General features: G+C 34.4%; 3 protein-coding genes across 3 annotated transcripts; all 3 read right to left on the bottom strand.

Moving 5' to 3' along the window:
- Positions 1-135: 135 nt before the first annotated feature.
- LOC145608021 (rhomboid-like protein 20) lies at positions 136-7775 on the bottom strand. The gene is made up of 8 exons (XM_081663623.1): positions 7554-7775; positions 7309-7409; positions 6778-6918; positions 6260-6326; positions 2710-2858; positions 2449-2550; positions 2023-2148; positions 136-690 (listed from the first exon to the last, which is right to left on the bottom strand). Exons 1-8 carry the CDS (start codon positions 7576-7578, stop codon positions 523-525), a joined length of 879 nt encoding a protein of 292 aa, XP_081519749.1. The 5' UTR covers positions 7579-7775; the 3' UTR covers positions 136-522.
- A 1547-nt stretch (positions 7776-9322) lies between these two features.
- Positions 9323-13070, bottom strand: LOC145609073 (F-box protein At2g32560-like). The gene is made up of 5 exons (XM_081664640.1): positions 11566-13070; positions 11366-11445; positions 11050-11222; positions 10853-10927; positions 9323-9801 (listed from the first exon to the last, which is right to left on the bottom strand). Exons 1-5 carry the CDS (start codon positions 12214-12216, stop codon positions 9614-9616), a joined length of 1167 nt encoding a protein of 388 aa, XP_081520766.1. The 5' UTR covers positions 12217-13070; the 3' UTR covers positions 9323-9613.
- A 4901-nt stretch (positions 13071-17971) lies between these two features.
- Positions 17972-24735, bottom strand: LOC145607955 (uncharacterized). The gene is made up of 7 exons (XM_081663549.1): positions 24596-24735; positions 23293-23452; positions 19915-20550; positions 19690-19830; positions 19022-19113; positions 18464-18532; positions 17972-18271 (listed from the first exon to the last, which is right to left on the bottom strand). The coding sequence occupies exons 2-7, from the start codon at positions 23423-23425 to the stop codon at positions 18122-18124; spliced, it is 1221 nt and encodes a 406-aa protein (XP_081519675.1). The 5' UTR covers positions 23426-23452; positions 24596-24735; the 3' UTR covers positions 17972-18121.
- Between the last annotated feature and the right edge of the window lie 776 nt (positions 24736-25511).

The raw sequence follows: 25511 nt of genomic DNA on the forward strand, positions 1-25511 counted from the left end.
ACTGAATTGATGCCAACAAAATGTCGGTTAAACAATACAATAACTTACCCAGGGGTTAGATGCTTCCATTTCCTCCCTAAAGCAAAGCAATTCTTAATAACAATAGCCTATGAAATGTTTTTATTATAATAGATGTGAGGGGAGGATAAGAAAATTGCATAAAAATATACTAAGTATAAATTACACTGCTACATTCCTGAAACGAAAATTTACAACAAAGTAACTCCTAACAAGCTGCAAGTAAAATGCACAAGGCTTCTACAGTCAAAAAGTTTGTCAGCTTATATGCTCTGTTACTAAATATGAGTCCCCCATTCCCAAGGAATAAAGGGAATCAAGGAAGAATTATATGCCAATAAGTTCTAGGTTTGCTACAAGGAACCCCTTAATCATGGAAAACAAACGAGTCTTGTTTTCTTATCATTCCTGATAGTTGGAAATCAATTGTCTTGTTCACAACCATATTTGGAGGATACAAAACGAACAAGAGCCAATTCACCATAGCAACTGCACTTGTCTTCTTCAATGGGATTGTGCTTCAAGAAGGATATTTGTGGCAACATTGATGTCATTTCTAGCTTGTACAAGTGCTTGCCTGGCAGAATCTTGGTCAAAACCCATGGATACTAGCATTGCAATGGAGTCATCTGATGGTTCCACAGAGCCGACAACTGGAGAAGGGTAATTTCTCTATAAAAAAAAAATTAGAAAAAGGAGGTTAACGATAATTTAGTGAAATCCAACAAGGGCATGCCACAATGCATTAATGCAGACATACAATTTCCTCCCAAATGAGAGGCAGTTGCGATGTGTAATAAAGCTAAAAGCTTAACACGCTGGCCAGGCAATTTGAGCAAATTATTGACACCGATTTTGACCCTCCAATGGTATAGAACAAAAATTAAGCCAAGGCCACCACTAACGCTCCACATACATAATATCCACCATGTATACTGAACAGCGCAATGCTGGACCGGCTTAGTAAATGTTAACAACACCAGGTCACAAATCTACTGTGATACTTGACTACTTGTCTCAAGATATACATGCTGAAATATTGGAAACTAATAAACCCAAACCTGCCAACTACATGTAAATCCACTCCATCAAAAGTAAGTGTAAAGCAACACTATCTGAAAGAAGGTTGATCTTCTTTCATCCATCACGTGTCACAAACTCAAAAACCTTCGAATCCTCTTTATTCTGTTCACCTCAACAACCATGTGCTTGTTTCCTCTTCTTTCATCCATCAAAGTTTCACAAACTCAAAACCCTTTCAATCCTCTTTGTTCTGTTCACCTCAACAAGTCAACAACCATGTGCTTAATTCCTCACCCTGCTCTGATAACCCCCCTCCTCCCCCTCTTCCTAGTTTTGACTATACCTTCCCAGCTTCAACTCCCTTTCTTCCCTCAAAACAAAAAAAAGGGCCTCTTTTCCTAATTATAAGTTTATAATTAATGTAATTTTCAACTTCAACTAATTCAATAGATTACTATTGAGAGACTTAAAAAGGAATCAGTGTCATATTATTGGTCTTTTATTAGGGTAAATTATAATACGAGGACTTTTTTTTACATAAAAATAAGTGCTTTAGGCTTTAAAAGTCCATGCCTAATCTAGAGCCTCTAGTGAAGATGTGCAATTACAATTTCTATGAAACATAAATCATTAAAAGTTTTAATTGATTGGGAGCGATAAACATTTGCATTGCAGAGTACTTGTAACAGAGTGAAAGGATGGTGCAACATATATAATATGCAAGGGTAATAGTCAATACATATACGTGATATACCATGCTTACAATGCACATGAGCCAGGTCCAGTTTGAAAGATGCTCTCATGTTTGGGGCATGTCTTGTCCTATTTGGGCATTTAGAATCAGTTTGCGTTTCACATACAGGGAGGTTCAGGGGGAGCTTGGGAAGAATGTTTACGTGCATCATAGCTAAAGGATTTTTTAATTTTTTTATTAGGGGGAAGAGGGACAAAATAGATGAATCAAGAAGCAGATGTACTTGCCTCAACTTGACGCCCCGCATAAGAAGGTGCAGTAGCTGGTACACTCCTAATCCCAGGTGCAGCTGATGAGCTCCCGGTAGATGGCCAAGATACCCGTGAAAACAGGGAGGCAATGAAATCAGGCAACTGCAAACATGAAAACCAATTTGAAAAAGTTAGCCAATATTCGAATGTTTATATCTGGAAGACAGAAAAAAGAGGGGGGGGGGGGGGGGGGGGGGGGGGAAGGTCGGCCAGTTGTGGTAAGAGGTTTATGTAGGCAGAGCCTAGCTCATATTGACATATTCTAGGTTCATCAGGACTATTCTTATGAGCAGAAAATAGGAGTAAAGTAAAAAAACAAAAAAAAGAGAATCAAAGCAAGAGTCTCTGACCCATCTCCCCTGGGAAGGGAGGGAGGGTGGGGTGTAAGTATAAAATTATAACCTTTGCTCTGCGGATGTAAAAAATGTTCATTCGGTATAAGGAACCAGCAATGATGCCACATATCCCTGGCAAAATCGATCTTTTCCAAGATGATAGAAGCAACTGCAAAATAAACACTGAAGTAAGAACAAGGATGGGAAAAGATGGGAGAAACGGGGAATCAATGAAGTCAAAGGTACAGATGGAAAATTGAAACCAGCAAAGGGGCCACATATCATACAAAGTATAAGGGTTGAAGAAAACCAGATAATAATGGATTACCTGAAGACCAGCCAGATATATGAAAGATTTGTCAGAGAAGTGAAAACCAAACAACCGGAATCGTGTTGACACGGGAATATCAAAGAAGAATGGTACAAATGAAGAAAAGATCAGGCCATAAGGTCCAGATGTGATTAAGGCGCTTGGATCTGCAGCAACACAGTACATGACCACCATCAGAAATCACAGCACTGCTCAAGAGCTGTTCTATTCATGCAGAAGTGCAAAGTGACATAACAACACATGCACACCACAGTTCTCAAAGACATAACATGGAAAACTGCAAACAGACCTTTCTAAACAGCCAGAATGAAATAAATTATTTTATTTTGTGTGTGTATAGACTATAGAGAGCCATTAAGGGCAATGTTGTAGACAGGAGTTGATCCATGTCCATAGTGTACCACTTCTCAAGACATTAACTAAAAAACTAAGCTTGTTGACATCCACTAGCAAAATTGTGTAGTGCAATAGAAATTGCTCCACTTCCCCAGGCCTTCAGCAGTCTTTCCAAAAAACAAAAAAAAAAAAAAAAAGAGTGAATTTGCATAGCTTTCGGCCATATGTTTAGATAAGGTCTAAATCCTCATAACTGACAGCTGTGACCTACAATTTGGTGTTTAAAATCCAAACAAAGACTTCACATTCCCCGTAAAATTCCTAATGTACTATAAAATCAGTGGCCTGCTATAAAACAAATAAGAGACAAAAGGAAGTTTGATGAGACATAAAAACAGTATATTATCGTGCAAACCCGAAGTTTCTTGCACATGCTCCTTAAGAAAAAGGGTCCACGAACCCTTATAAAAGGTAAAAGTACAACAAGGAACTGTAGCAGAATATTTATCCTTTAACACAATTGAGAGGCACTAAAGTACTAGGATCTTCAAATGAGTATAGGAACAGGGAAAACCAAGTAATCAAGCACTATTATGGTTCTAATTGGAAGAGACATGAATCAAGCAAAGTGTTTATGAAGCAGGGGTGTGGTCCCACATGCAGAACAGTAAATAGAGCGACGAGATGCATACTACCAAGAAAATACTTTTCATACATTTCTCAAGCATTCAAGCTTTCTTTATCATTTAATTTTGAGGAAAATTTTCACTTTGGTGTACTGAGGTTTGAGTGCCCTATGTTTTTACTGATTCCATTCAAGTGCCCTCAATGTTTTTACTTTTTTTTAACTTCAGTTTTCCACAAATAACCTGTAAGTACATTAAGAGCTCTATGTAAATGTTAATTGAAAAACCAACAGGTATATTTGACACCCTCACTTACCCAAACATTCACAAGTCCCCAACAAACCCCCCCCCCCCCCCCCCCCCCACACACACACACACAAAAAAAAAAAAATATTCATTTCCTAAAATACTAAAAAAGTAAAAATATCTTTGACCAATTCATCAAACACACCAAATTCATAAATAATATATAAAGGCTAATATTTTGCTTCAACCTAATGCGAAATCAATACACAAAAGAAGAATAACAGGAAAAAGGGTTACTTAACTGGAAGGGCAGGCCACTAGAATGAGCAATGTTTAAGGTTAGGGCATCAAAATGGAATTAGTGAAACAAGGGCACCCAAGTGATATGACTCAATTAGATCAATCTTCAAGGCACAAAAGAGCATTTTAGAACAGAGGGTACCTGGAACCATGGACTCCTATAGTTTTTCATTAGATTCTTCATTCATCTAGGCAATAAACTTTATCATAAATTCCAAGTAAAAGGAGCTTTTGGATTTTGGAAGGATGCTTGAAAATCAAACACAATCCTCTCCAATATCTATCTACCCTTCGATTAATTTTTAAGAAGGGCATCAAGGAAATAGCATATTGACAATGACCTTTAATGAGGACAAGCAATCATTGTCCTGTAACGACTAACTAGTGTGAGTGCATCATCAATGGCCGAGGAGAGTGGGGAACCCAAGGTACCTATTTCCTAAAGTAAATGTCAAGATTTGTAGGGCCACAGAGCTTTTTGTAATTGAAATACACTTCTCGTGGATGATTTAACTTAGTATGTCATTCACAATCTTGAATTCTTGATTACAGATTTGAACCCTGGAAGATATTATTTGTCAATTGTGTTAGTGTGTTATCTATGGCCACAGACCCATGAGGCAACCCAAAAATACCTTTTGCCTGAAGTTCCCACCAAGATTTTTTCGTCACTTGAAAAAGAATTCTAGACCTGAAACCACTTATAAACCACCTGATACAGACAGATTTGGTTTTGAATTAGAGTAATGGGAACCGGAAATTTCCATATCCAAAACAAGTTTGGTACTCAGTTATACTACTCTCTTTATATAGTTATTGAAATTAAAATGAAAGTATCTAGTAAGGCTAATAAAAATGCTAATAACTTCCAATTAAAAGTTTAAAATGGTCTAAAACCCAAAATTGGCCCACCAGGCCACCATAGCAGGACAAGAGAAACAGGGTGCAGCTTTTCCACTCTTGCTTCTTGATATGCTGTACAGTAAAAATAAGCTGCAGCCCCAAACTATATCTTAAATATATGCAGGAACAATATTAGGAAACCTAGCGTACATTATGTCCATCATGCACAGCCCTAAAATTCAACAGCTAACTCCAAAAATTAGGTCAAGCTACAAGATGCCAGGAACAATAAACTGGCACTGTAACACTTATCATCACTTAGGCTAAAACAGAATACGGGTTTTATTTAAATAGGGATCAGAGTCTGAAATGTAAAACTAACAATCTTAATATACATGGGTTAATGGGTGTCTAAATTAAGAGCATCAATAATTGAGTATGACTATAAAAATCTATTACACATTGTTCTTAAGATTTATTTACAGAGAATTTGAAAGTTTTTTATTTTTTTATTTATTTTTTAAGAGCATATAAATTGAAAATCATAGGACACCAATAAAATAATGGAAATGCAAAACTAATAGTTAGAGGGAGTAATTGAGTAAATAACAATACCCTTTGGACTCTTTTCCTGCTATCCCAGCTTTTTTTCCCCTCCACCTTAGTCGTCTCACGCTCTCCCTGCCCCACTAATATTCTCTACCCAATTTAGATTAATCTTTACAATCAAAAGTCTTCATTTCCTCTTTTTTTGGTCAGCATTCGAAATTAACACAATGTCAGGACCCTGATCACTCCAATCAGAGAATTGAAAGCCCTAACTTTTGTCTATTCCTCCTAGTCACTTGATGGCTTGATTTTTAAACCTAACAACATTATTTCCAGCGCAACGGTTTTCAAAATAACCCCAGATATAGAAATTGGGGTTACTTGGCTTGCCACAGAGATCCAATAGAGGCATCCTTAGTTTTGTGGTAAAAAGTAATCCCAATGTTTGAAATTTGAATCTAATGCAGGTAAATTCAGTTTACTAATCAATCCAGCAGAAAAAAGACTCTAGTGAGCTCTACTTGAGTCATACATGTCCATCTTTAACAGGAAGTTATACAAGTCCTTTAACAGATAGCATTAACTCCATAATCACATATAATCATAACTTAAAAGGTAGCCTTGACTTGAGTATTTACATCACATACCTTTAATGAGGGCTAGTGTGGCACTGCCTAGGAAGAAAGAAACTATCAAAGAGAATAAAATAAACACCTGCAAAAGATTAGACAAGTCAATAAATGAAAACTCTGGAAAAGTTGTACCAAAAATGCTCAACATTTTTTCTTTTATGCCTTCTTCCTTATCTTCTATTGGAAGGGTTTCGATGGAGGTAATCCATTGAACACCTTAAAAAAGTTCCAACAGAAAAAGAAAAAAAAAAAGATACATCGGCAACACATTCTTATCAATATTAACATAACCCATAATAGAGAGAAGCTGAGAAGCAATAACATAAAGGTTCAAGCAAACCAACATTGGTCTTAATGCTAATGACACAATATTGTAACATCAGGCAGATAAAAGAATATACATTGATGATCATGGTTGATCAATAATATAGTCTTATCATGGGTAACAATTTCATTTAGATTGCACTCCAATTAAGCTATATAGTATGAACAACGGAAAAAGCCACACAAGTTAATCATCAATGAATACTCACTGTGTACTTATTCGATCCTATCTGTCTCTCAAAAACCCGGAAATAGTACAGCAGATATAGTCCAAACATCATCTCCGGTGTTGACGTAAATGCATAAGTTGAGACAATGATCTTCCATAACTGAGGCTTCTGGAATATATCCTATAGAAAGAGCTAAATCATTAGGTAAAAGTAAGCCCATTTTGAGTTATCTGTCAACGCAATATTATAACAGAAACTGAAAATTAGGCAGTATATTTTGTAACATTGATTTGAACGATGACAATTACTTAAAAAAGCAAAGAAGGTCCATCAAAATTAAGCATGAAAAACAATAAAAATGACTAAATTCACTAAATAAAAACACTTAAATACATTATTCAGATAAAACACTCATCAAAATTAAAACATTGAAAGCAAAATTCAGGTAGAAAACTAGGAAAAGATCAACAATTTGGCAGAATTGAATTTACAAAAACTGGCATCAAAGTACAAATTACACAAAATCAACAAAAATTAAGAACAAATTATCAAAGAAAATGTTGGATTTACCAGATATGAGAATCCAAGCTTATTAGAACGGCCTTGAAGTCCAAAGAAAACGGTGAAAAGGGCAGAAGCAACAATGACACCTCTAGTTACAGGGGCATTATCTGCAATTACAAAAAATTCGATCAAAATTTGAAAATCACATAGAATTTCGAAAAGGGTATCTGAATTTGCTGAATCTATGAAAAGGGTATGCCTGAAATCGGAAAAAGAATCAATTTTTGAAGAGAAAGAAGGAGTTAACTCACTGAATCCAGATGGACCGCCGTTCATCTTTGAGTTCTTTTGCACTTCTCTTTCTCTCTCTTCTTGGTTGTCTGAGCAGTGATTCTGGGAAATCTGGGTTTGTTTTGTTTTGTTGGTCTTCGTTTTTCCCAGAAAAACTGTTGCTTTTCCTGGGATTTTCTTCTCACGCAATACAATACAACTATACAAGTTGTTAGGTGATTGGTGAATGTTAGGAATTGAAATTAACCCACCTAGAGTCCCATAAAGAGTTAAAGACTAACTCTAAAACCAAAGGGATATACTTTCGAGAGGAAAAAACGGTATTGGCTAAGATAGTTGACATGCATAATAAGATCATTTTACGATGAAAAAAATAGGGTTATAGTCGCCCTAGTCGTGATTCGATCAATACTTGGAATAACTCTAAAATGCTAATTGAGTGAGTTAAACATCATCCTTTGTCAAGTATAGAGATAATTGAGTTTGTTATTAAAATTGTATTATTCTTGTAACTAAAAAAACTTAGCCAAGCTTAGGTAAATTCATATATACTCCTATCAAAAAAAAAAAAAAAAAAAAAAAAAAAACCCTATTTATTACGTATTAAAGTGCTTTGATAAATAGAGATAATCAGATACTCCGTAATGATGTTTCATACGAAGTACGGAGTATAAAAGAACGAATGATTAATTCCATTACCAATCTGTACTTTATTACCCCCACATTCCCACTAGTTAAATCGGTGTCAGCACTAATATATTGTTATATTTAGTTAAGTTTATTTTCAAATGAAATGGATGCTTTTGATTCATTAAAGACATCTAATCAACCATTCAACCTCCACCTATCCCTAATAAATGGATTAAAAAAAAAACAAAAAACAAAACTCTAATAACATTGGTTATACTCCTAAATGTATGTATTAATTTATTTATACATGTATCTATGTAATTATGATCAAGCTTGTCATTGGATAAAAAGTTGAAGATTATAATATATTCAATAATTGATAATTTGAAATAATTGATGAATTAAAAAGACTTTTCTATCACACATTCACACCTTTTCCTCCTTCAATTCTATTCATTATATAATCACATTCATTTGTGTGTAGCCTTTCATTCAACTTGAAATAAAATACATGCATGCATATTTGTCAAAATCCAATTTAAAATTAATTAGAGTGCATTAAACCACAAAACAAAATTTGACTTGAATTACTTGTTACTCACTTTGAAAGTATGACTTGAACAACAAAGCTAATTACAATTCCTAAGCTATCAAATCAAATTTCAGTTTTGCTACTTAAGAATCTGAATATCTTAGACCAAAGTTGCAAATTGCACAAAAATTCACAAGAAATTGCTTTGTGGTTGCATTGACCTTTGACCAGGTCAAACCACATTAATTTTGACAAAAATGTAAAGAAGGAAACAGGATGGAAAGTGTGGATGAAGAGACCTTTTCTTGGGTCCCCAATAACAAACCAACAATTTATTTGCTCAAAACAAAACAACAAAGATTTGGAATCTTCAACAAAATTTTCCAGTTTCCAGAATTTACTTGAGAACTCTGTTCATTTTTATTCTAGTTTTTCCTAGTAATAGTACCTAATTGCCTATCATCATACCATGCTATTGTTCTGTCTACTTCAGTTGAAACTGCTCCATTATTTGCCATTAACTAATGTTATGATCTTCAGCCTTACGCCCTTACATTCAGGCTCCAAACAGCGTGCTGTGTGTGTATGTGCGCGAGTGCATGCATATACACACACTAGAATAATGTGTAATAAAATTTTGGAACCTCTGATTAACGAGGATTCTTGATCATTTCAGTTTATACAAAACGAAAATACAACACCGTATTGTAACTAGATGCACACAGCACACTCAAAAGTTTGTTTTTGGGATGTATGGTACAAATACAGTATAAATCAGTCTGTACAGCGCCTTTGCACATTTCAAATAGAGAAACAAAGGCCAACTTTTGCATTTTCATGAGACAGTGTTACCATCTGAAGAATGTGGTATTTACACCTCTGAAGGTAACTGGTATCAAAGAGGAAAAAACCTGCCTACTAGTTTAGGACCTTAGTCGGCCATAAGCTTTTCCAAATGGTGACCTCTTCTTCACTGTATATTTTTCTGATTCCTCCGTAGAAGCCATCACCCTCGTTTCCTTCTTCTCGATGATTCTTCCTATTGACATTCATTCTCCTCCATCTTGAGTCAGGGGCGTATTGATTAAACTCTAGTGTTACTGTGTCTGTTAGCATAAAAGAATTAAGTTAAATCAACTATCCAAGAATGACAGGAAATATTCAACTGATTACCATGTGATGACTGCTCCAAACATAGGATGAAAACAAAAACTATTCTGTTCTCTACAACATAGGGGATTCAACATAGTAAAGGAAGGTGAAGATATAACGGTCTTAGAATCACATTGCCCATGGCTGACAATTTTGCATCGCTAAGAGCTAAATAGGAGGAGTAGGTAAAAAGTATTGTCTACAAAGAACTTGGCAATTTTGCTGTTTTTAACACAACACCACTTTGTTAACTATAATTTAAAGACCACATGTACAGAGTCCACAAAACCCAATAGTGTTCTGCCAAAAATGACTTTACAGTAGATGTGCTAATAGCATAGTGTGACACTACGACATCCACACTTTAAATCCGAGTTTAGAGACACTGCCCCTAAAATTACAAAAGATAAATATAGAGCAAAGAGCTTAAACAAAATTTATAAGCAGTTTAGCACATATGCTTAATATGTTTAGAATAAAGCTACCAGCCCTTGACCCATAAGCCGTTGCTGGTAGCATTCTCCAGAGAGGGAGAATGTCACCTACAGTAGAAAACATGAATGGCCACCATGTTGGACCACTACCAGCCTATATGCTCCCAAGTTGCACGCTTGGTAGCTTTATTCGGTCCAAATGCAAACTTATCTTTCTTAGAAATTACTCCCAATTCAAATATTATTAATGTCTATCAGCCATGCTCAAGTCAATCAGCCGTATTTAGACAGATTATATCTATATGAATATAACCAATAAGTGAACTAGTGAAGTGAACAGAAGTGGTCAACTACATCAAAAGCAAGCAAGACAAGGTTGCCAATTCTCAAAGTAATGGACTTTCTTGAACAACTTCGCCAGCTTAAATCTCCTATTTCAGTTGCTAATAGAGATGGCAATCAGATTAGAAACTTCAACTACCAGTCATAGAATCGCAAATCACAATATTAAAAAGATAGATAATAGATTCATCATAAAACCAGATAAACAGGTGTGGTATGAGTTCCTTACCACTATCGTGACAGATGCAATGATATTCATTCCTGGTGCATGAATCAAGGTGACCAACAACTCCATACCACCAGCCTGTAACACATTAACAGTGATTGATTAGAATCAGAGAACAGCAAAATTGCAAATAGTAAATTCTTCAAGATGTTAATCTTTTCGACTACACATCCAGGATTCAAAAGGCGCGGTGAACACACCATATGGATATTCTCTGTTTCTTCTCCACTGAATTTCTAAATGATCTCCTGGCTTCAAATCATCCAAACAATCAGACACATGAAGCTCATACGCAGGATTATCAACAGGTGGTGCTCTGATTCTACTCCAGGATATGTTTTCCTCTACAGTCTTTCGGCCATGCAGGGTATACCTTAAGGACATAAGAAGAACAATTCTATTAACAAACTCTCCCAATAAAACTTATCAGACCCAACAATTCATTGACATAAGAACATAAAATTCAAGGACAAATTATGTCAGAATTTGATAAAATTTCAAACATATATATCTTACCTAGCTTGGAAAGTGTCTGATTTGGAGTTGTAGCTAAGTTCAGCATCATAACATGACAGCACAAATCCATCATGTCCATTCTGCAATAACAGAATTTTGTTTAGGCCTATAATCTATGCTTGATTATATGAACCAATGAACAAAAAACAATTAAACATGCCTCTACAATATGCAATTCTATACAGAAAACGTGTGTATACCTCACGGTTATAGACCTGAGCCGGGAACCAGAACTTGCCGCTTTCAAGAGAAAGATACCAACCCATGATTGAATCAGGTGGTAAACGACCCTTAAGCTCACTTCTACCTATCAATTTTGGCCTAATTAATGATGAAAAGGGCCACAAACTAAAAATATTCCAAATAATCCCTCCATTGTTGCTACCACCTAAGGAAAATCTCCTCTTATTAAGGGCCATATGTTCATGCCATTTTACAAGAGCAGCATTACTAATCACTCTTCCCCATTTGCTCTTCATATGTTTCTCCCACATATGATCACTCCTACATTTTCCTCTCAACTCTCTACACACCCCAGCCAAGCTACACAAATCAGCCGGCGAAAGCCGGTCTAGGATCATATCCAAGGCCAAGTCTGGCAAATCCAAAACTGATATACCCTCATCCTCCACCCTAACAAACTCAACTGTATGAACTTTTCTCACTGGACTCAAATAAGTAGCCTCAAAAACACCAAAAACAAGCCCCCTCTTTCTAATATAACACACAAGGGACTTAGATAATTCTACCCAGAAAAAGGGAGAGAGTAGTCTCATCTTAGTTAGTTTAATTGGTAACAAAGACTTGACAACAAAGATGAATGAGAAACAAGATATCAAGAAGAAAAGCATTGGTCTTGAATCAAATAGTATATCATATAATAGTATACTAACCAATAATAAAAGAATATTGTGCAAGATCTGAGAATTTATTGTACCAAGTGATTGCACAATGTACTATACTTATATATAATACTCCCAACTTTCTAAGTGGGAGCAAAATCTAAGCAATCTTAATAATTTGATGAGGGGTCAGCTAGATAATAGGAATTTATCTAGGGAAAAACCTTAATAAAGTCGTTTTAATGAGGGGCAATCTGTAGATACCTTGACCGACACGGATTTAACTACAAATCAAAGAATCTACACTTGATACTCCACTTTTTCTTAACTCCCGTGAAAAATGCAAATCACGAACTATGTAACTCCCGTGAAAATGCAAATCACAAATTATATAATGGGACGGAAGGAGTAATAGTTAAAAGAATATTAACACAGGACATGTAACAAATATTTAGGGAGCTGCTGGATAAATGCTAAAGAGTATCTGGATACAGTGAATTTGACACCAACTTTAATAACAGAAATTATATAGGGACACCAATCACAGCATAGTGGGCAATAAATATGACTAAAATAATCAAAAGTAATGTGGATGATTTTGTTTCAAGCTTGTGAAACAGACCAAAAACAAAGATTTGATAAATCAAACAAGATAATGGTAAATTAATTGCAAACCCCAGATGCTCAAATCTGTAAAATTCTGCAATTAGATTACATAAAGCATAAATCTTGGAGAAAAAAAGGGCTATAAATAAGGAAAATTTGACACTATTATAACAAGAATCACAAAAATGGATGAAACCCAGAAATATAACCAGAAAATGAAGAAGAAAGATGGATAAATTGAGCTAGAAATTGGGTTATTTAGTGCTTTGTCAGTTTATATATGGTGTAATTTTTATAAAGAGTAAATGGGAAAAAGGAAAGTCACCTGAAAGTTGGAGTGTGAGTCTTACCAAACACCAAAATTAACAGCCACCGCAGAGTCGTAGAGTGGAAAATTGCTGAAAAAATTCTGTGTGACTGTGTGTAGACGTGTACTTGGGACCTTGTTATGTTAACATTCTGTCCTTTTGTTCCGATGTGGGGCTTATAAGTATCCCGAAATCTAGAGAGTCGTGAAAGACAAATGATGTACTAATCAGTAGTTCGAACTGAAAGTCGTATTTAAATTACATCATTTAGAAACTTTAGTTACTTGCAAGTTACATAAAGAGAAGCTCGTGTGATGAGAAAAGAGATAGATAGAATCATTGGTCAGATAAAGTAATGTTACAATGACGTTGCAAGTTTCTAAACAAAATTACGTTGTGATTAAACATAATAAAGAAAGTACATAAGACTCGCAAGTTACATAAAGAGAAGCTCGTGTGATGAGAAAAGAGATAGATAAAATCATTGCTCAAACAAAGCAATGTTACAATGACGTTGCAAGTTTCTAACCAGTATTACGTCGTGGTTAAACATAATAAAGAAAGCACATGTGTACTTGATTAATTAGACGGGAGATGCATGTGGCCCTAAAGGAGTTATACAATGTATACAGTGCATATATCTCTTAAAGTTCTTATTAATGTTCGCTTTTTATAATTTGAAGATATACGAAGTATGTAAGATTCGGATATGTAAACAATGACTTTATGTCATCTTTATAGAACCAAAGACAAAATGATGAATAACTAAAATGGAAATCATTCAAAATAAGCAATAGGTTATAAAAAGCTAAGCTAAGTAGAGAAGTGCAAAGACTAGTTGTTGTCCTTGAGTTGTGACAAGTCCTATTATTGGAAAAACATACAAATCATATTATGTGCAAAGAGAGAATTGACTTAAAAAGTCCAAATCCTTTGAATCCACAACATTTTCTTAATTTTCCTTGTGTATAGAGGAAAGCCAAGCCATAACCCATATCCATGTGCTAAAGCAATGCTTTGTCGATTTAGTTGCTAAAGAAACTTTAATGGCCATTTATCATAATTTTAGCATTTGTTATGGAGAAAAGAGGGTGTATATATGAGTGGTCTCTATTTTAACTATATACATAAGCTTAGTATTTGTTTAATTATGACATAGGCTCCACTATAAACCTCCAATCATCATAATCGATTGTGCTAATGTGAGTAGCTAGTCTTTAATGTAATTGTTACTCATAGACGTTAATTATAAAATATTATTAATATTTTCGCCATTCTATTATTAGTCAAACATTTACATTTTACGAGTTTCTACGCAACTGTTTGATCTATTTTGTTTCTCTTGATTAGGTTGTGTTTTAATAAACATTATGTAAAATTATATACGTTGCAAATACAAATACTAAGACGTAAATAATTCTTAGTCTTTATTTAATTATATTCAAAGGTTTGAAATTTGACCATAACCATAAAGAAATATTGCATAATAAACTAATGGGGAAGTATTTAACAATCTAGAAAAAGAATAAACACTAACTCAAAATATTCTTTTGGTATATGAATTCAAGTTTAGATTAAAAAAAGTTAAGCTATAATAATAATAATAATATAGTGAAATTAATTTATTGCAACAACTTGCTTAGCTAGAAAGGTCAAAGATTATTACTGAACACCCAAAGGGCCAATGGCATGTGGTCTACTAGCTAGTTGGACGACTAGGACGTCTGATTTCTTGGATCATAAATTTGGTGCGCATATTATAAACGTTTGGCCTTAATTTGATGTTGAGAAAATGCCATTTTCATCTAGAAAATACTGCCTTCATTATCAAATGATATGAATTAACTCCTAACTAAAAAATAATAAACATCATTTATCCATTTGCATGCACGGTTGATATATGAGTGATCACCTTTATTTCGTTATCTATGGTCACAATCAACTACATAATCAGATTACATATAAAACGCAAAATACTTCTACTAAAAGGCTTGGACGGAAAGAGTTATAAAGAAGTTAGGTTTGCAAGAACATGTAACGTACTTTAGAAGGGAAGAGAGTACATGGTATAAAAATCTTAGTTCATATAACCGTCCTTATCTTTAGAATTGGCGCTTTGATTATCGGGAAACACATAAAAATTGTAGTATTATTCAAATTCAAATAGTTCAAAGAAAGTGAAACAATTACTTTTATCACCAAAAATATCTGGCAAAAAAGAAAGAGATATATGGTATAAATGGAAGGGAATATATGGATTCAGGTGCTCCAAATTATAGTACTTTAGACATAATATGATGTGATGATATCAACATGATTCCATGGAAATCCCCTCTGGAAAAATAACCCATAGAGTTGGCCATAACATTAGCACCCAAAGCATTCCACCCAAACTGAAGGGAAAAAAAAATGCAAGTCATATGTCACCAATAATTAAACTAAAACCTATAAAGATTCTTCTAACTTAATCACGACAAATGCCGACTTGTTTATACAAACGACTATATTAAAGTCTTAAAAGTGGTACTCGAGACTGAGGATTGAAAACCCGTTATGTAGGCTCCCTACTCCACTAGATTAAACTATCTTAAGCTCTTAACTACTATTACTACTTTATTGGTTAGTGCATCTTTATGATATGGAGCATTCAATATATTCATTTGTAATAATTATAAAATCCCACAACTAAAATTAAAATAATTTTAATTTATTTATGAATCATCTTTATTGGTTTAGGGAATAAAATTTTCATGTTTGAGCTTTTGGGGAGCATAACAAAATAGCTTTATGTTTCCATTGATTCGATCAGTCTTTTTGCCAATTGCATTCTTAATTAGAGAAATATAAGCTGATTAGAGAATATTCTGTCCCCTAATTACCACTAATTTGGTTTTTTAAGGCACAAAAGTATTAGGTAAGGGTTATAATGCTCTTATATCAATTGTCATTTTCTGTTGTCCTTTGCTTATTAAACAAAATTAAAACCACTTTGTGTGTGTCAATGTTGGGGTTAATGGGATCTAAGATTGGGTTTCTCATTTAATACATCTTCAATCTTAAACATCACTTCTTTCAATCATTGACTTAAAACATTTGAAATTCTGAAATTAAATTTGATACTCGCTCTATAAATTACTCCGTAACATGCAACATTTCTATAGTTCATTTTAAAATAATATTCCGTAGTACTATATATAGCTCACTTAAATACTACTCCGTATAAAATTACAAGGTGGGAGATATAAAAATGAAAATAAACAAATAGTGATTAGTGAAGGTTTATCATAAACACTTTTTATATATTTATTTTTTAATAAAATGATACCAAATCAAATTGTTACTGGTTTATTTTTTAGGGATAGAGGTATTAATTAGAGTAGTGAATAGTGATTAACTAATAATTCTATCTCCGAGATTGGATCAAGATTAAGGGTCATTCGGGTTTCAATAACTTAATAAGGGGTATTTCTGAAATAAAAACACATGAAATTTCTTCGATCTTGGAGTGTGGACAACATGATTCATTATAACTTCGTTCCTACCTAACCCCTCAAGATTCTAACTTCATATATACATGATACCCCTTAGATTCAAACTCCAGATGCAATTGATCAGAAAAGTGTTTTATATTACAAATTGTTGTAAACAAAGTGGTGCCTAACAATAAAAGCACCCAAAAAAAAAAAAAAAAAAAAAAGATTATGTTTGAAATTGGACGTATTAGTGTATTACCATTTTATTAAGTCACAAGAATATTCTTTTAGATTCAAACCTTATAAATTATAATGCCTCTATCAAAACCACTGGACTAGTGGAGCTACTACATCCAACAATTTTTATACTGCATTACTATTATAAATCATCCAAGTATGCGAGTCCATACACATTTTATAATCTTATTAAGATCGGATATTTTACAGGGGTGATAACAAGTTGAGCCGAATTAAATTATGCATTGTGCAAGTTTTTATATCAATTACTATTTAGGGCCTGTTCTCTTACATTGAAATTCAGTTCAGTTCAGTTCAGTTCAGTTCAGTTCAATTCAGCTCAATTCAGTTCAATTCAGCTCCTAATTTCCTTCTCTTATAAAATATTCATTTCAGTTCAATTCAGTTCAGTTCAGCTGAGTTCATTCAATGAGAACAGGCCCTTACTAGTATTGTTAAACTCAAATAGCTAAAAATGCGATCAGATAGTTAGCAATCTTCGGAATGATGCTCATATATATGCTCGGCTCATTGAAATATTGAGCCCGACTAGGCTTATTAACCATAGAGCCATAATTTGATCACAAAGTGACCGAAAAATAAGTGTGGACAAACCATAAAGGTGGATCAAGACAAGAAAGCATCTAGAAATTTGGCATATAATCAACCACTTCAGCTTCAGTTCCTTGAACAATTACATTTACAACACTAAATCAACAAATATTTTTCAAATATAATTTCGAATAGAGGGCTTAAGCCAAACCTCCTGGTTCAAGAAAACCATGTTTAAAATCCAAAACTCACAATAAGGGTAATACCAATCTACATTGCACGTCTCGATGAGTTCTATAGGTAATCCACTTAATAAGAGCTGCATAGACGGCCAAGTTAGTGTCTAACTATTATTTGGAGAGTAATCAGAAAAGTACAGAAGAGTTCTAACCAGTCATAGATTAACACAGCACACAAGATATCCTAGTCCTTAACAGTTTTTAAGTCACTGGGGGTATTTTTTTCCCTAGTGACTGATCAAAAGCAAAAACATCATCCACAATTTAGGGATCTAAACAGTCAACCTAATGAAGCACAAATATGAAAAGAGCAGCATTGATTCACAGAACTGGCAATTAATAAACAGAGGAAAGCAATACGAAATAGCTGTATAGAAACCTAGAATTCTCATAACCTTCAAACGGTACAATACTACACTCAACAAAATTCTCATACAAAAAAAACATATAAATTGGCTGAATAATGTCTCAGCTGTAAGAGAGACACCCACATAAGATTTTAGAGACCTAACCCTACAGTGCGACCATCTCTTCGTCGGAGCCCAGCAGTGTATTGCTTCTCTAGATCCAGCTGAAGCTGCTCTCTCTGCTTCTCTACATCTTGACTGCTCGGAGGTTTTGTGTCCGCCTTCACTTCGCCCTTCACACCCTACAATTGGCCATATGTACCAAGGCAACCTCAGACTCTAAAACTGTGTTAGTGAAGAATACTAATTGAGAAAACATCATGCTTGAGTATCAACAATCTACTACCTTACTAAGCCAAGATTATCTTTCCCCTAAATTATTTTATAACCAAAATGTAGCCTGGTGCAAGAATATTGCAAAAAAGGGGAATTACCATGAGTTTGTTGAACTTCTCTTGTCGTTCACGATCAGAAAAAAGAGATGTATCCCAGTGATGACTAGGCTGTATACATCAAAAAGCATTAACCAAAACAATATATAAGCAGCAAGGAAGGTGAATTATAAATAAACAGGATATATCATGACCCCTTACTAAGTTACTATCAGGAAACTGGGATTGGGAACTGCTCAAGTACTCATCAGTAATTCAACATCCTCAACTGAACATGCGAGGCCATCTCAAAAAATAAAAAGAATTGACAAGCCTTAATGTGATTAGGTTGCCTTACTTGCCTATGCATAAACGAGAGACGTTTCAAGGCGGGTGGATTTTTTTTTTTAAGACTGTAAAACTTAAACAAATAACACAAATGATAATGATACAGCCAAAATTTGATCATAATTTTATTCCATCTTCCTGCTATCAAAAGTAGATAGGTGTAGAACTACTCAACTGCAAGGATAAGATATCATAACAAGCACCAAATTTACAAAAGCTGAAGCCAATCAATGAAAAAAGAAATCTTGACAAAAATTTTTTTTTGAGAAGTACCTCTTCAGTAGTGGTGCTCTTTTTGTTTCCCCATAGTAGCTTCTTCTTCTGATCAGCAGTCATGAACCCCGTACTTGTAAGGTTCTGATTAACTGCATAACATAACACCATTTACAGCCAAATTTCCAGAAGATACATAGCAATATACGAGTATTACCAAAAGACACATATATATATATATATATATATATATATTCTGGCAGACATAAACAAGCCTACTTCCCTTGCCAGAAAAAGTTTACTTACACTACAATCCACCTACCATAAAAAAAAAGATGCAGTGGTCATACATTAAAAATTAACAGTTAGAAAAGAAATGCTCTAGCCTCTAGGACAAAGGGAGAAAAGCATGGAAAAACCATGAGAGTAGGAACAGTTGCCAGCTATGTAAAACAACCTAATATGACTCATCCGTATTTTATAATTTCCTTATTCTGCCAAATCAAGGACCCCACTTATAGGATTAAGGCTTTAATTTATTGATTATTCTGCCAAATCAAATGCCGAGGTTCAAAGATAATGATTGCGGACTAATAACAAATATATGCCCCATAAAATAGTCTAAGCCAATGTTAATTATAATTTAAGCCTAAATCTTCACAAAACTGCCTCAATGTTACTTGGTATAACTTTAAGTTATACAAATTGCTTCAAAGATTTGCACTTGCCTAATTGAGCAGCCTTTATGGCAGCAACTTTAGCAGCATCCACACTTGTAGCAGACTCATCACCAGAAACAAGACCTTGCTCAGGTGATACTTTAGCCGCAAAGTCCTCACTTTGTTTTGAACCTGATGATTGCCTTTCATCTGCAGCAATTTTAACATTTTAAGAAACTTCAAATGACAAGGACTAACAACCTAAACTGAGGAAAATTATATAAGAACTCACACCTTTCTTGTCATCACTGCCCAAGCTGAACTTAGTCCTTTTGGAAGCTTCACTCACAAAAGTAGATCTTTCTTCGGACCTTCCTCTAGCTCTAACATGCCTATCTTCAAGTCTGTCAAGCCCCTCATTATTACTCTTCTCCTGGTTGAACTTTGAACCTTCTAAATCCTTCATATCACTAGTTTCCTTTTTTGAGCTGTGCCCCCTAGAACTCCTGTACTCCCTCTTCTCATCTTGGTGATAATCTCTATCCCTGGAATGCCTATCACGATCATCAAACCTATCTCCACGCCTCCCATCATACCTGGTCCTATCAGACCTACCTCTTGCATACCTGTCCACATCCCTGTAGCGGTCTCTAGACCTATTATAGTCACTTTCTCGATCTCTATAATCAGAATTAGTGCCTTCTCTCGACTCTCGTCCTGACCGAACAGATGATTTTGCAAGACTTCTGTCATCTTCATCTGCATGCTTCCCATACCTAGAGCGATCATCATGTCTATCACCTCTTGAGGAATGTCTATAAGAATCACTGCCACGACCATGTTGGCCCCGGCTGGATCTTCTGTCATCCACTTTATCATTGTTCATTCTCTCATTATTGGCTCTTGAACTGTGATCACGTTTTGGGCTCCCTGAAATTTTAAAATTGGTCACTGGTAAAAATAAAACTACATTACACACTCCGGCAGGTCAGCTATGAAAATAAACATGCAATGGTATAACCAAACTAAGATGTTCTTCTTAGGTAACATTTACCATGGGCAGCACTTTGAAGTTCATAAAATAGGGCAGTGTATACATCATAATCAAGAAAGATGTTCCAGAATGATAAGAAAGGACCTACTACATTACACATAGCATATAAATTAAAGAGGGATAAACAAAGCCTCACAAGTGGGTAAGACTGTACGCCTGTACGGCTGTCCACAACTAATTCTTACGTGCAACAATCAAGAAAGCATCCTTACAGAGTTGCAGTCACTGTTCGAACACAGTCAATGGACAGCATTTAGAAAGTTCATTTACAAAAAGAGAAGTTTCAAAACATCATATACAAGCTACACTATAACCTACAGAGCACCACTTTCAAGTTCGAATGTTCAATACACATACTGTGCGTCAATGCAAAAATATTAAAAGTTTACAAACATTGATTTATTGACCTCTCCAGTGTTTCAAAAAAAAAAAAAATCCAATCAGATGGTAGGAATCAAAACTCTTGCCATAAGCAAATGACCCAAGAGTATGAAGAGAATAAGTTTTATTTTTTTTCAAAGTAATAGGATTATAGACAATCATGTAAATATTACTTCCTCTGTTTTTTTTTTTTTCCGTTGACATATTTCTATTATCACGCTTGCCAACGCATATTTTTAACGTTTAATAACTTCAATTATCAATATTATGAAATTATAAAGTATGGATATTAATAAAATATACATATAGACGATTCAAACAAGATCCCACGTGAATATGTTTGATCGTATCTATAATCCACAAAAGCGAGTCAAAGCATGTAGTGTGAATAGTGTAAAAGTCAAACGGTGTGAACAAAAAAAAAACGGAGGAAGTATTAATAATAATAATACACTAAGTATGTTATATAAATAAAGCTAATGGTAATATACCGTTTATTACATAACAATAAAAAATGCAATAATTTTTATCTTTATACTTTACTCCATAATACGCAAAGCTAGGAATAAGGATCAAATATCAATGCATAACCAAGTAACAAACCTTCATTCCCTCATGTTGCAAGATTCTATGATATAGGAGCTAAGTTGGAATAATAGGACACTTTGAGAGAGAGAGAGAGAGAAAGAGAGAGATCTTATGAGAAAAGCTCAAAAGGTAATGACTGCAAAGCTTCCCAATGTGCTATAAATAATAACAATTGTTGTCAGCCTCATCGATACGGATGAAAGTATTCAATTGCGTTATATTGGAAGTTTTCATTCTCTGTTGACTATAAACCATGTTTCAAAGCAAAACAATGAAATTTGAATCAGTTTCCATTATACTTAGTAGGTAAATAAAAAATAAAAAGTAAATTACTCCTACACTCCCAAAAAAAAAAAAAGAAAAAAAAAAGAGAGAGAGGGGGTGAGGAGGGGAATTCAAAAGAGGCTATTGGACTATAACTCATTCAGTCTTAGAGCCTTGTTCCTTTAGCATCTCAGATCACTTTTTTAATGGGATTGGCATGACCAAGCTAACTGAAATGGCAAGTTCACAGGGTTATTTTGAATATAATAAAAGATTCATAAATTGGCTGAAAAACTCCTTCAAGCTAATCCAGACATAACTTGAGTCTTGAGTGCTTCTCAGCTAGATATGGTAGGTGAAAGGTTGCAAACACAGCTACACTACATTACTCTTCCAGACAAGATACGCCACCACTCAAGACCAAAACACTATTGAACGGCATATACTTCCTTTTTTTTGTATGTCAATGTCAATATAAATTTCAAATACAGCAATGCACAACTTTGATCAAAATATCTAAGTAAATACTCCTTTTGTTTCTTTCCAATTGTTAAATATTGACCTTACGGTCTCCAAGGCACATCTTCGACCACGTATATATTCAATATAATTTGATGATAAAAAAAAATTGAAAGATGATATTTTGAAAATTCATTTCAAGACGAATCCAACAACATCGCACATGATATAGGTATGATCTTTATGATAGTGTATTTATATAGTCAAACTTTTTAAACGTTGACCACCAAAGTCAAAATGTAACAATAGAAAAGAAACAAAGGAAGTATTATAAAAGTTGACAATTCGAAAATGTACCTTAGGACTAATCTAATAAGAATTTACATATTAAATTTGTTTCAAATAAAAAAGATAATATAAACAGATAAATAAAATAGGTAGATGTGTTGAATGTCCACAAGTGAATAGTAGTACAAAAGTCAAAATGGTGGAAATTAGTTTAAACAAAAATTGTAAAAGAAACCCAAAGGAACTGTTTCTTTCTCTGAAGGGGCTTAATGCATGTTATTGCATTATGATTTTATACAGGAAAAGGAAACATGGATCAAGCAATACAAAGCAAAAGAATATCATACATGTCCATTCTATTCCATCATTATCCTTGATAGACTAATAGGGTTGAATGCATCTATGTTATTTGAGAAACAAGCATGACAAGAAATCATAGGTATAAGGATCAGGGAAGAAGAAATAGAGATAGGAACCAATTATTTTGTATTCGTTTAGGCTGGGATCTCCCGCGTGAATGCATGATAATTCCTTCACAACTTTCAAACAACATGATCCCAGACAAGAGCAAATGATAAATCAACTTTTAAAAAAAAAAAAAAAAAAAAAAAAAAAAAAAAAAAAAAAAAAAAACTAACCATCTTCATCAGAAGATCCAGAAACTGGGGAGTGACGCCTATATTTCCGATTGGCAGTGTCATTGGTAATCTTGCGAAATTCAGCCTTCATTTCATTACTTTCTTGGGTTGGCGAGGACAAGTTAGAATCCATAGCGGTGAGACAAATATAATCTTAGTCCTACATAGAAATGTGAAAGCATATAAAAGTCATCAGGCTATTCAATTAACCCATAGAACTAGACAACGTAGTACCAAACTACTTAACTACCAAGGTAAGCATAAAATTCTACTATAAGTCTATAACGGTGAAATGCCCTCTACCTCATACAAGTACCACAGAGCATGGGGAAAAAATGAATAATTAATACATTTTGTATTAGTATTAGACCATAAGTCCAAGCAAATCAAATAAAAATGCTGCTTAAACAAATCTCTACAGTTCCATCTCTTAATAGCCTTAAATAACCATAGATGTCCATTAGTTAGAACAAATAGAGTACAGAAACTATCATCCACCTTATTTCACATATTTGCATCAAGATGCTCGGCATGCTCCCCCGATCACCACTAAATTTATCAATTGCTAAAAACAGAACGTTAATGTATGCAAAACTGATGTAGCTCTAAAAATCAAACTCCACTCGTCAAAAAACCATCACAAACCCTAAACTGTAAAACAAATAACCATTGTATAACCCTGAAAACTAGATTAAATAAACTACATGTTTGACACTTTCATCCCTAATCCAACATAAAATACAAGATAATTTTACTATCCAGGTGTAATTCAAGAAAATGACAGTTAACCTTCCACTCTCTATCATGCTACCACCCCACCCCCTGGCCAAGCACGCCCACCGCCCGGGATCAATTATTGCATAATACTGTCAAATTAAGATTATTCCTGCTAAACAAGATAAGGAGTATACACCACACTGTCAAAACACACAGATTTGAGCACCCAAAACCAAGGTAACCAGCATTTCATGAAGTACATCCAGATTTTCAAACAGCTTTTCACAGCAACAATTTCAAAATTAACTATAAAACACCAAAATCGAATTAACAACAAGGGAATTCAAATAAAAATGGCGAAATTCAGCTAATTGCAGAAACCAAAATGAAACATAATCATTTGAAATGATGTAGAAAACAAAACGCTAATCATTAAATAGTCAAAATCAAATTAATCTACATAAACCCTAAAATGCTACACCTTAACACAATATCATCACCAAAAGAGTAAAACAAAAACCCTAGATTCAACAAATTGACGATGCGAAAATCAAATCAAAATTCGAAGAAATGGAAGAAAACTTACAACTATCGATGGTTTAAAAATGGCGTATGTTTCTCTCTCTTGTTAATTTCCGTCTGATGTTCTTGATTCTTGATTCTTTCTCTTTTTTTTTTTTTTTTTTTTTTTGTTATTCTTCAAATGTAGAAATTGCAGGTACGATGAGTGTTCGAAAATATCCACTTCGGATAAAAATATCTTTAAGCTTTTCAAACATTATTTTCACATTGGCAAATGAGTAAAACACTATTGAGGGCTCGTTCCGATTAACTGAAACTGAAATGAATACTTCGATTTTATAAGGGAAGGAATTAAGAAGTGAATTGAACTGAAAATAATCTGAAGAGAACAGGCCCTGAGTTGTTTGATGATCGGCGGTTGGCTTTGGATTGTTGGTCGGTTTGTCTGCGTTGTTTGACCAGTTGAAAGTATTTTTGGTATGAATTAGCTTCTAAGTTTAATTGTTTATGCCACCAGTTTACATAAGTGGACGGAGTTACTTAAGTTACTCGGTCAAGGGTAACTCGAGCTACTCCTGACCGAGTAACACCTCAAGTAACCCATGTGAGTAAATCATGACCGAGTAACCCCTAACCAAAACCCTTAAGTAATCTCTGACCGAGTAACCTCGGTCACACGGTGTGGCCAGCCATATATAAAAAGTTGTTCAACCCAAAAAGTTGGAAATGTGATGCTTTGGGTCAATTTGGGAGAAAGAAAGGAGGTGGAGAACTAAAGGTGAGTTGGTGTGTAATAGCTTGGGATGTCATGGGTTTGCCCACTTTAAGTTAGGCTTATGGAGTTATAAACTTAGGCCTTGTTTGGTTGACATTGTAAAATGGAGGAATTGGAAATTCATGGGAATTGAGAAAATGAGTAGTTGTTTGGTTGACATAAAAAAGCAAAAATGAGGGAAGTGAGAATTCATGGGAATTTCAAC

This window comes from Chenopodium album, chromosome 23, assembly GCF_948465745.1.
Source record: "Chenopodium album chromosome 23, dcCheAlbu1.1, whole genome shotgun sequence".
Taxonomy (NCBI): Eukaryota; Viridiplantae; Streptophyta; class Magnoliopsida; order Caryophyllales; family Amaranthaceae; genus Chenopodium; species Chenopodium album.

Excerpts from the sequence above, each read along its gene's own strand:
- LOC145608021 (XM_081663623.1), bottom strand. The coding sequence starts at position 7,578 with ATGAACGGCGGTCCATCTGGATTCA. Across the intron at positions 6,327-6,777 it reads TAGGATCGAATAAGTACACA|GTGTTTATTTTATTCTCTTT; the intron begins GTGAGTATTCAT and ends AATCTTTTGCAG. Across the intron at positions 2,149-2,448 it reads TTTACATCCGCAGAGCAAAG|TTGCCTGATTTCATTGCCTC; the intron begins GTTATAATTTTA and ends TCATGTTTGCAG.
- LOC145609073 (XM_081664640.1), bottom strand. The coding sequence starts at position 12,216 with ATGCTTTTCTTCTTGATATCTTGTTTCTCATTCATCTTTGTTGTCAAG. Across the intron at positions 11,446-11,565 it reads CTCAGGTCTATAACCGTGAG|AATGGACATGATGGATTTGT; the intron begins GTATACACACGT and ends CTGTTATTGCAG. Across the intron at positions 11,223-11,365 it reads TCAGACACTTTCCAAGCTAG|GTATACCCTGCATGGCCGAA; the intron begins GTAAGATATATA and ends TATGTCCTTAAG.
- LOC145607955 (XM_081663549.1), bottom strand. The coding sequence starts at position 23,425 with ATGGATTCTAACTTGTCCTCGCCAACCCAAGAAAGTAATGAAATGAAG. Across the intron at positions 20,551-23,292 it reads TGGATCTTCTGATGAAGATG|GGAGCCCAAAACGTGATCAC; the intron begins GTTAGTTTTTTT and ends TTAAAATTTCAG. Across the intron at positions 18,533-19,021 it reads AGAGCACCACTACTGAAGAG|CCTAGTCATCACTGGGATAC; the intron begins GTACTTCTCAAA and ends TGATGTATACAG.